Source organism: Theropithecus gelada, chromosome 10 (genome assembly GCF_003255815.1).
Source record: "Theropithecus gelada isolate Dixy chromosome 10, Tgel_1.0, whole genome shotgun sequence".
NCBI classification, from domain to species: domain Eukaryota; kingdom Metazoa; phylum Chordata; class Mammalia; order Primates; family Cercopithecidae; genus Theropithecus; species Theropithecus gelada.
In genome coordinates, this window is record NC_037678.1 from 55,438,561 (window position 1) to 55,450,237 (window position 11,677).

Below are 11,677 nucleotides of genomic sequence, written 5' to 3' on the forward strand. Positions count from 1 at the left end.
TGAGCTGACTTTAGGGAGATATGAACTTGGCTTTAAATATGACAGAACCATCTATTGAAAAAGCAATTCCCTCTTCACTTCCCCTTCTAACAGGCTCAGTTTGATGCTGAGATGTCTTTAGCATCTCTCATATTTCTTGATTCTCTTTTTAACAAGGACTGAGCTTTGCAACCATATACAACTAACTGAGCTTTGCAATCCAGACTCGTGCTTGCAACCATATGTCAGGTATACTTAGGTGGACCCCTATAAAATTGCTTTTGTAACTCAAAAATGGCTGAGTAATGGCACTTGTGTCTGGCTCTACTAATAAGGCACTGATCTCTGGGAAACGTCAGGGTGCAGATGTGGCCTTTTTTTCGTCATCCAAATCTACTAACTCTTTTGTTTCTATACCTCCCTCCTTCCCACCTCCTTACCCAGCTCCTACCCAGCTTAATTGCCATGCAGTACCCTTGCTAATACAACCCAGTCTCCCAGGCCCGGAATGTTTTCCTAACACGTCCATCTGGCAGAACCCCAGCTTTCCACTTTTGATTTACCTGCACCTGAGCCTCAGTGCTTAACAGGAGAATGTTATACAAGAACACAAACTCATCTCATCACACATGCAAATCTGGGTCACTGGCCTCAGAAGCAAAGATTCTCTTCTGCCTGGTCATCTTTCCAATATCTGTTTTTCTTTTATCAATACTTTTTGTCCTGAGAGACCTGTGTTCTTTTTTTATTTTGTTTTTTTGAGACAGAGTCTTCACTCTTGTTGCCGAGGCTGGAGTGCAGTGGCATGATCTCGGCTCACTGCAGCCTCCACCTCCTGGGTTCAAATGATTCTCCTGCCTCAGCCTCCCGAGTAGCTGGGATTATAGATGTGCACCACCGTGCCCGGCTAATTTTGTATTTTTAGTAGAGATGGGGTTTCACCATGTTGGGCAGTCTGGTCTTGAACTGCTGACCTCAGGTGATCCACGTGTCTTGGCCTCCCAAAGTGCTGGGATTACAAGCTTGAGCCATTGCGCCCAGCCCTTGTGTTCCTTTTTTTTTTTTTGGAGACGGAGACTTTGCTCTGTTGCCCAGGCTGTTGCCCAGGCTGGAGTGGAGTGGCATGATCTCGGCTCACCTCAACCTCTGCCTCCTCAATTCCAGCGATCCCCTGCCTCAGCCTCCTGAGTAGCGGGGATTACAGGTGTCCATCACCATGCCCACCTAATTTTTTGTATTTTTAATAGAGACAAGGTTTCACTGTGTTGGCGAGGCTGGTCTTGAACTCCTGACCTCAAGTGATTCACCCACCGTGGCTTCCCAAAGTGCTGGGATTACAGGCGTGAGCCACCGAGCCTGGCCAGAGGCCTGTGTTGTAATCCAAGTTTTTTTTTTTTTTTTTTTTTTCATCAGGATTTTCCATCATCCATAATGGCCATTTCTGAAATTCTCTGCTCTGTTTTGGACCTCCCTGCATCTCTCCCTGCATCACCATCCCTGGGTGCTCAGGGCTGCTCCTCTGCCCTCTGCAAGGTGTGCTGTGTCCTTCTCTCCTGCCATTCAAAGGCATCTGCATCCTTTGTTGTAGCCAAATTTCTCACTCTGTACTGCTTTTCTTCCTAGGCACTTAAATATCCTCATCTATCTCCAAGTGCCTTCCTTGACACCTTGCATCTCCAGTAGAACGTTCTGTGACGATGGCCATATTTGCACTGTCCACTATGGTAGCCACTAGCCACGTGTCGCTGCTGAAGTCTTGAACTGTGGCTAGTGTGACTGAGGAATGGAATTCAACGTTTTATCTTACTGTAGTGGTTACCATATTGAATGGCACAGCGTAAGACCTGTCCTGTCTCCTTCCTCAACCCAGTTAGATGTCTCTTCTAGAGTTGTTATTCTAGAGGGAGGGTGCACCTGTAGTCCCAGCTGCTTGGAGAGGCTGAGGCAGAGGGTCACTTGAGCCTAGGAGTTTTGAGGCTGCAGTGAGTGCCTGTGAATAGCCACTGCACTCCAGCTGGGCAACAGAATGATACCTCATATTTTTTTTTTTAAAAAAAAAAGTCATTTCATTTTGTCTCCATTTCCCTTTCTTTACACACTCTGCCGCTGATATGATACAGTTTCTATTCTGATACTCCACCATCCCCCTAAGCCATTAACAGTCATGGACATTTTAAATTATTATTATTATTATTATTATTATTATTATTATTACTTTTTGAGACGAAGTCTTGCACTGTTGCCCAGGCTGGAGTGCAGTGGTGCAGCCTTGGCTCACTGCAACCTCCGCCTCGCAGGTTCAAGTGATTCTCCTGCCTCAGCCTCTCGAGTTGCTGGGATTACAGGTGCACACTGCCACACCTGGCTAAGTTTTTGTATTTTAGTAGAGATGGAGTTTCACTGTGTTGCCCAGGTTGGTCTCTCCTGAGCTCAGGCAATCCACCCACCTCGGCCTCCCAGCGTGCTTGGATTACAGGCGTGAGCCACCACGCCCAGCTGACATTTTTAATTCTAAATGTTGCTTTGAAACCTAAGAGACAGGATCTTGCCTTGTTGCCAAGGCTGGCCTTGAACTTGGCCTGAGCTCAAGCGATTCTCCCACCGCAGCCTCTTGAGTAGCTGGGATCACAGGCCTGTGCCACCGTGGTCAGCAGCAGAGGCTTTCTTCTTAAAAGACGACCAGATTGGCTAGAATCATGGTATCTTCATGTCAGAAAGGGCCTCCTCTCCAGGGTTTGGATAAAGATTGAGGTACACCCAGGGATACACTAAAAGAGATTTAGCCCCACATTTAGGTCAGGTGTGGTGGCTCATGCCTATAATCCCAGCACTTTGAGAGGCCAAGGTGGGCGGATCATTGGAGGTCAGGAGTTCAAGACCAGCCTCACCAACATGGTGAAACCCTGTCTCTACTAAAAATATAAAAAATTAACTAGGCGTGGTGATGCACCCCTGTAATCCCAGCTACTCAGGAGGCTGAAGCAGGAGAATTGCTTGAACCCAGGAGGCGGCGGTTATAGTGAGTTGAGATCACGCCACTGCATTCCACTCTGGGCGACAGAGTGAGACTGTGTCTCAAAAACAAGAGATTTAGTCCCACATTTAGGACTTGGAAAGAGGCTGGGCACAGTGAGAGCACCATGGAGCCCATGGTCAGAAACTGGCAGGAAAAGTGCGTTTTGCAGTCAGTGCCGCAGTGATTCTGAGAGCGTGAGTGAGAAGCTGCAGGGAGGCCACAGGGGTCTGTGTGGGAATGCAGCCTTCGGTCTTCTCAGTCTTCCCGATTTTCTCACCAAAGCAGTTTGTGTTGACAGGTCACGTCAAAGCAGAAAGACGTCCTCAATTTTGATCCCCTTCTAATTAATTCCTCATCCGTCTCACTTTACTTCTGCCAGCACTTGCTTTCTGGTGACGGCGCACGTGACATATCTAGAAGGAGCATGGGTTTTAAAAACATCAAGGCTCCTGTGCTATTTATGTGCATCAGGTACTAGGACAGTACATCTAAGTTTAGTTGGAAAGGAGAGAATTTTAGTAGGGGTATGAGCTCCCTTAGTATGTGGGCACGGGCCTCTCCTGTTCGTCTTTTCATTTTAAGCTTTTAGTTAAAGATATATATGCACAGAGTTGCAGAGAATAAAATAGTGCAGGGAAAAACTCTTCCTACTTCCAGTTTGCACTGCTCATTCTGGTCCTGCTGTTGCCTCCTTACTAACAAATAATGTACTTGCCTATACCTCTATTTCTTGACTTTATCTTTAGATATTACTTGTTGACTTCCAGCTTTAAAAGGTGAGAGTTACTCTTCCTCTTCCCACACTACTGAGGTTACTATTTTATGTGCTACCTTGCTCCAATGAAACACCTGCCTCCTTAGCTCTTTTGTTTCGTCTGCTACAGACAGTATCTCTTGACCCCTCTTTTGGCAGCCCATCTTCTCCTCACCTCTCCCACCCCTGTCGTAGCCAGCCTTCCCACCTGCCCTGTGACTTTCCCATTGTCAAGGTTGAGAACATGTGCATTCTGTTCTATAACTGCAGTTAAGCCTCACTCTTGTCTGTTGGCTTAGTCTAGAAAGTTGCAGTGTGACAATTCTTACTTACATGATTATGACCATATCATTCATGGCAGAGTCACATAGTGTACTATGATTATACTTCCATTCTTTTATAGCCTTACTTTTTCCTGGAGTTTCTGTTTTTTCTCTTGATCTTACTTTCAACTGTTTTCCTATGAAACTTCTCACCATATCAATTATTTATGGAGACTCCTTTCATATCACTGTTTTTTGACTCTTTGATTTCAGAGGTGATTTGTTGGTGTGCTACCATCATAGCTGAGAATTTAGCTTACTTGCCACCTCATCTGGAGCCCCTTCCTCAGTCCTCCTCATCATGTGTGTCTTCTCCATCCTCTCCTCCCTATTCTGTTATCACTGTGGGCAGTTGATGTTATTACTTGCCTTAAGTTGTCTGGATTTCTGGGATGGTGCCTTCAACCTTAGCATGTTTCTAGTGCCCACCTCTGTTTCCCATGGTTGAATTAGGCTATTGGCAGAGCTAGTGGTTCTGAGAATTTGTGGCTTACAAAATGCTGAGTTGCTTTTATGTCATTGTATACCTTATTTCCTACCTGTAATGCTGTGCTGTGTCCAGTGATCCTGTTTGTGGTTTGATATGCATTTTTAAAGAGCCTTAGTCTCCTGTGCTTGCATTAAAGTTGGACAATGGTGACATGAATGAAGGTGCCAACTGGTTCTAATAACAGTAGCCTGTTGATGAACAAAAATAGTAAGCACTCGGGGTTGTGCGGAATTCCAGCTCTCTGACAGACTCTGAGGCTACCTGTGCTATCTCTTCAGTTAGCAAAAGGTGTGACAAGCAACCTGCCTATGCCCCAACCACCACAGACCACCAGCCGCACCCCAACTACCCCGCCCAGAAGTGTAAGTATGACCCTGTCTCACGGAAGCTGCCGGGGCTTCTTCCTGGCATGCAGAAGGCTCGTTCTGTGTGTGTCCGTGTGTGTTTTTTCTTTGTGGGTGTGTCTTCTCCTGTTCTTTTGAGTGGTGGGTCTTCCTTTGCAATGTTTCTTCTTTGCTGTGCCTCTGGTCGCCATCACAAACTGCATTAGGAAATGAGAGCGAGCATGTGGCCTGGCTTCTTGATGGAGATCGTCCTCGCTCTGTTCATAAAGGGTCCTAGATGAACACTGATTCCCTCCTGTGGTGATTGGCTATGGCAGCCAGTGTCCCGTGTCCTCTCCATATGAGGAGTGAGGGCCTGCAGATCCCTCCATTGGCCAGCCTGGTTCTGGGAGAGAGAGACTGAACTCAGCTTGGCCCTGGTCCCATTTCTTCTAGTACCCGCTGGTGGTCTCTGCCCTCACCAGAGCTGGAAGGACTTGATGTGGTTGGACCACATCACTGTAGGATATTCTCACGGATCGGGATGACCAACTGGATCACTCCCCAGAGTCCTTCCGAAGAACTAAAAGCATAAGCTTGGCGGCTAAGGGAAGAAGGCATAAGAAGGCAGATTGAGGATTGTTAAGAAGACTCTGCCTTTGCCCCCAGCTCTGCCTGCCATAGTATTGCTCCCTTTTGGTCACTGATGCAAGTGACTAAGAAGAGTTCTCTCCTGAGTAACTACATGACTTTGGAGATCTTTGTCATTCTCTTCACTGCTTATCTTCCAGAACTCATGATTACCCACACACGCCTTTTTACCAGGCAGCAAGAAATGGCAGCCCCCCTAGGTAGTAGCGTGGTCCCCTCCTTGGCCCACTCCACTCATTCCCTCAACCTCTTTCAAGCAAACATTATCACCCACCTTAAGAAACTGAAAAATAATTCTGTCCCAGTCTGTCTGAACTTAGTAAATGATCCAGGATGTGATGGGATCTTAGGGCTTGGCTGGAAGTTTCTCCCAGTCAGCCGTCCAGCGGAGCCTGCAGACCTGGGCTGTTGGCTAAAGTGCTCTTCACAGACACCTCATTCAGCTCTTCCTTCAGCTTCTTCATTTATTTCTTACTTAGTCACTACTCAGCTCCTTGTCCATGTGTCCTTGAAGCCATCCTAGGTCTTACTCTGGTTCTGAATCCTTCAGTCACCCATAAGCTTGTCCTTACCGGGAGTCAGTGGGTCTGTGTTCCCAGGTGGACTTACCCATTCTTCTCCTTCATGATCCTCTCCCTTGGGTGGACAAGTGTGATTTGGTTGTAAGTCCATTTTCAAGTAGCCTATACATGGATAAAAGAAATCCCACTGACTAAGTAGACTGCATGCCAAATTTCGGTATCTTTCTCCAGGAGCCAAGGTTGGACCCAGAAGTGCATGGGGTGCTTGTGTCGTTCAGTGATGTAGTAAGGGTACACGGTTCCAGACACGGCACAAGAAATGCCTTCCTTGGCAGTTCACAAATCTTTATTCTCTGTGAGCATGACACCCTACTGTTTTTTCCAGCTGACTGTTGTTAAATCCTAAAAAATAAGTTGTGCTGCCTTTCTGTTCTCCAGACCCACAGATGTAGGGCAGTCAGTGGTGGCAGTGTTTGAACCATCAGTGGGGAGGGGAAGGTGGTTTCCTATGCAGGAAGGGCAGGTCAGACTGCAGGATAGTTATGCTCAGGCACAGGTGGGCAGGCATGCTAAACACATTGGTTTTCCTCCTCAGACCATTCCCGGAGTAGTAAATCCAGTTGGAGCAGCAGCGATGAGAAGAGGGGATCGACACGTGCCGAGCACAACAGCAGTACCAGCACGAAGAGCCTCCTCCCGAAAGAGTCTCGGCTGGACACCTTCTGGGACTAGCAGCGAGTCGGGACACAAACCACCCACCCCACTGGAGAAAAACCCAGACGCCAGGAAAAGAAGAAACAACAAAGGGAGGAGAACAGCCACTTTCAGACTTGAGAATGACAAAACCCTCAGTTGAGCCTGAGCCCCCGGCGGAGGGGCTGCTACACTACAGGACACCCGGCATCGGCTTTGACTGCGAACTGTTCACCCATACGAGCCCTGTGCTTTAGGTGTAAATAATGTATAATTTGTGGATGTCATTGAAACCTAGAGGACCTTCCCCTTTTTATATTTGTATTAACTTTAACTTATAAAAAAAAAAAAAGAAAAAGAAAAACAATTAAAAAAAACCAACCAACCCCAACAACAAAAAGAATGTTTTGGTATTGGAGAAGGGATGGTCAGTTAGCCTGTCAGTCACACAATGGAATGGATACTGGGCCCGGGGACCACTTTCACACTCACGTCCTCATCCTTGGATACCCAGGGGAGGGCGAGCCGTCTTTCACTCATGTGTCTACACAGCATGTTGGGATCGGGAGTTTCGGCACAGACTCTATCCTGTCAAGCCGTTAGCTCCTTTCAGCTACTACGTTACGACGTTCCTAAAACGCAAGCTCTCCGGACCAGACGGACACAGGGAGAAGCTAGTTTCTTTCACGTGATTGAAATGATGACTCTACTCCTAAAAGGGAAAAAACCATGTCCTTGTTTACAGAAGAGAAACTGAAACAAGCCCCACTCAGCTCAGTCACAGAAGAGGAGAACATAGAAAGTGTTAGGATCATGAACTCTGAAAAAAAGAAATCTTTGCTTTGTGGTTCCTTTAAACACACTCACACACACTTGGTCAGAGATGCTGCACTTCTTGGAAGCAAGGACTCAAAGGCAAGGTGCACGCAGAGGACGTTTGAGTCTGGGATGAAGCATGTACGTATTATTTATATGATGGAATTTCACGTTTTTATGTAAGCATGAAACACAGGCAGTATGAGAGAAAGCAAGGCCCCATCATGCTGTCCGTACACTACGTATGCTGTAGAGCCATTTTGTATGTTGTGTAAAACAAAAAGCATTGATCAAAAAGCAAAAGGTGATGTATGTATATGAGAAAATTAATTGTACGATATCATTCCAGTACGTTTCGTTGTACATTTTAGTCTTGTTTACTTTCTCTTCATTGTTGATAAGAGGATGCGAACTGTACAGTTTCCAGCTAGTTACCCATATTAGAGAAGAAATAAGAAGAGAGGATTAGAAGAAAACAGGAGAGAAAGAACATTTGTGAATTGCAGTTGTCAAAAAAACAAAAAAATAGCCTAGCTGGCCTTATTTGTGAAGCATAATTGCTTTTAGCATATGGAAGTATTTTTTCACATTTTCTTTGTATAAAATTTGTATTAAACTTAAATATCTTTTTGATGGTGGTGTTTCTTTGTCACTGAGCCAGTAGACTCACACGGTATGCTTTTTTGGGTTTTCCCATTCCTTCCCCCACCCCCCGATTTTTTCAGATTTCTTTACCTTTTTTTAATTAAACTGTTTTGGAAAAACGCCGTGGTCGTCCTCGAATTTGCAGTTTTCCATTTGGTCGGGATGGCTGTGTCAGGTTTGCACGACCAAACCCAGAAGGAGCCGTGAGAGGTCACGAACACCCCCCACAGCCAGGTGGTGGGCACACTGGAGAGAATGGTCCCTAGTGGGTGCTTCCCACGCCAGTCCTCGTCAGACAGTTGGGAGAGGAGGGAGTTGTCTTCCTGAGGCCAGCAGGGAGGCCGAGCTAACAGGCCTCCCGTGGGTAGCAAGGATCCCGGCCCCTCGCAGGTGCCCTGGTCCATGGCTGTGAGCCTGGCTAGAGGTGCACAGGGTATGAGTAGAATGAAGCCGGCTTGCAAGGCTGAGGTTTGGTTTCCTGGGCAGCAGTGTTCCTTCTCTGGAATCCAGTAGCTCCCCAGGAAAGACCTCCACAAACCCCTTCCTGTGCCCAGGGCCAAGATGTGACATGGTCAGCAGGGGAGGTTGACCTTCATGGGTATAAATGCATTTGTGCCAGTCAGCAAACGCGCATGGCGTCAGGCACTGCCCAGGCACTGAGGATCCCATGGTTCTGTCAAGGAGTCGGGTCCCTGCCTTCATCAAACTTGCATCCTAATGGGGACAACGATCGCTCAGTTACTCAAGTAGTATAGGAGACCTGTCTTGAGCCATGCACCATTTAGTTACTGGGGACAGACGGTGAGCAGGGCGTAGGAGCCCTGTCAGGGTGGGCCTCTCATTCTTCACAGGAAGACAAGACTGTCTACAAATTTATTTTTATTTTTAATTTTTTGAGACGGAGTCTTGCTCTGTCGCCCAGGCTGGAGTGCAGTGGTGCAATCTCGGCTCAGTGCAACCTCTGCCTCGCGGGTTCAAGCGATTCTGGTGCCTCGGCCTCCCGAGTAGCCGGGGATTCAGACGCGCACCACCATGCCCGGCTCATTTTTTTGTATTTTTAGTAGAGACGAGGGTTTCACATATTTCCCAGGCTGGTCTTGAACTCCTGACTTGAAGTGATCTGCCTGCCTCAGACTACCAAAGTGCTGGGATTACAGGTGTAAGCCATGGCACCTGGACATTCGTCTTTTTTTTGGAGGGAGGGTCTCCATTGCCCAGGCTGGAGTGCAGTGGCGCGATAGCTCACTGCAACCTCTGCCTCCCGAGTTCAAGCGATTCTCTTGCCTCAGCCTCCCGAGTAACTGGGATTATAGGTGCCCACCACCCATGCCCAGCTAATTTTTGTATTTTTAGTAGAGATGGGGTTTTCGCCATGTTGGCCAGGCTGGTCTTGAACTCCTGGTCTCAGGTGATCCACCCACCTTGGCCTCCCAAGTCTTTTTTTTGTTTTTTGAGATGGTGTTTTGCTCTTGGTGCCCAGGCTGGAGTGGCGCGATCTTGGCTCACTGCAACCTCCGCCTGCCGGGTTCAAGCGATTCTCCTGCTTCAGCCTCCTGAGTAGCTGGGATTACAGGTGTCCACCACCATGCTCGGCTAATTTTGTATTTTTCGTAGAGATAAGGTTTCTCCTTGTTGGTCAGGCTGGTCTCAAACTCCTGACCTCAGGTGATCCGCCTGCCTCAGCCTCCCAAAGTTCTGGGATTACAGGCGTGGGCCACTGCATGCAGCCTCCAAGTCATTTTTTTAAGTGAGAAGAATGTTAGCTTCGCGTTCCTGGGCATGTGTGTGCACCTTCCCTCTGTTGTCTCATTTCATCCTGAAGACCAGAGAGAGGAGGGGCCGTGGCTATGAGGGGTCATCCATTGTCTTCTTTCAGCTCCTGCCTTTCTTGTCTCGACTGCACTCTCTGCTACTTCGACCGGACACCCTCTTCTGTGGCTGGCACCTGATTCTTCAGATGTCGCCTCTGAAATAGCCACCCGCCCACTGGCCCCTCATGCCCTCAATGTTTTCTTCATATCCCTGAGCAAGGGGTGTGGGGATTTATACCTTCTCCTGTGTGTCCCAATTGAATGTGAGCTGGGTGAGGGAGGGGCTGTCTCTGTTTCCTGCTGTGTCCCCAGGGCTTGGACACAATGAAGGTCATGTGGCTCCTACGTAGGAGCGGCAAGCAGTGCAGCTCAAATGCAGAGGCCACCTTGAGGTGTCCCACTGCACCTCCCATCCAGCCTCTGCGGCAACCTCCCTTAGAAGCAAAGACATCCAGGGAAGAAGTGGCTTGCTTACTCGAGGATAGAGAAATGGTTGCTTTTAGTTTTACCATTCATCTGACCAGATAAAACAGCCACATGACTCAAATCTGAAGATACGAAAGGGCCCAGAGTATAAAGCCTCTCCCTCCCTGCCACCTGGTCCCCTCCAATCCCCATTCCTACAGAGTCCTCAGGGACAGTCTGCATTTACAAACAAATGCAGAGACATTTTTCTCTACTCCTTTCTGTTTTCTTTTTTTTTTGAGACAGAGTCTCGTTCTGTCGCCCAAGCTGGAGTGCAGTAGTGCAATACCAGCTCACTGCAGCCTCCACCTCCTGGATTCAAGCGATTTTTGCGTTTCAGCCTACCGAGTAGCTGGGATTAAAGGCACCCGCCACCATGCCCAGCTGAGTTTTGTATTTTTAGTAGAGACAGGGTTTCACCATGTTGGCCAGGCTGGTCTGTAACTCCTGACCTCAGGTTATCTGCCCGCCTTGGCCTCCTAAAGTGCTGGGATTACAGGAATGAACCACTGCTCCCGGCCCCCTTTTTCTACATAAATGGTAGCATTTTATACACACCCTTCTGCCCTGTCCCCTTGCCCCGTTTGTTTTTTTTTAATCTTAATCTGAAGCCTTGAGTATTGATCCATATCGGTGCAGTTCAACAGCACCTCCATCCATTTTTAGAGGGTGTGATGTCTGCTATGTGAACAGGGGATAGTGCATGTGGCCAGCCCCCAGCTGGTGGACATTCAGATTGTCCCCAAACTCTGGCCACGGCAAATGGCCCTGCAGTGAGCACCATTACAAAATGACTCCCCAGGCTCCTCTTAGCTGCCCACTGGGGTGGTTATTCCACTCTTTGTGCAGCTTGGAAAACTGAGACTCAAGGGTTACATGAATTTGGAGGAGTCAGGTTTTTAGTTGCAAATAACAGAATCCACTCCACCTCATTAGAACACTCTCTAATCTGCTTACTTCTCAGGCCACACCAGCGGGTCAGTGAGAGGCCAGGTAGGAGGGGAAGGGCTTGAAGGTTCCACTCTGGGTGGAGTGTTTTCAGAATGAGGAGAAGAAGAGGGAGACACAATAGGGCCTGGTGAACCTGGCAGAAGCTGGCAGAAGCTGCCAGGTCCTTACTGGTTTCCTTTGGCAATGACTGAGACAGGAACTGGCTCAGACGTTTTCATGCAGTCCAGCACGCTCGCCAT

The 11,677-nt window shown here is 47.9% G+C and overlaps 1 protein-coding gene across 11 annotated transcripts in view; it reads left to right on the top strand.

Annotated features, from left to right (window-relative positions):
* ZMYND8 (zinc finger MYND-type containing 8) overlaps positions 1 to 8,199 on the top strand; it is a 148,597-nt gene extending 140,398 nt beyond the window's left edge. For 7 of the 11 annotated variants that reach the window (XM_025398362.1, XM_025398364.1, XM_025398368.1 and 4 more), the window contains 2 exons: positions 4,841 to 4,924; positions 6,653 to 8,199. In XM_025398362.1, coding sequence (XP_025254147.1) covers positions 4,841 to 4,924; positions 6,653 to 6,789 — 221 coding nt within the window. In that variant the 3' untranslated portion in view covers positions 6,790 to 8,199. The remainder of the gene's footprint in view (positions 1 to 4,840; positions 4,925 to 6,652) is intronic. The other 4 variants (XM_025398367.1, XM_025398372.1, XM_025398366.1 and 1 more) reach the window with 1 other exon arrangement.
* The last annotated feature ends 3,478 nt before the right edge of the window (positions 8,200 to 11,677 follow it).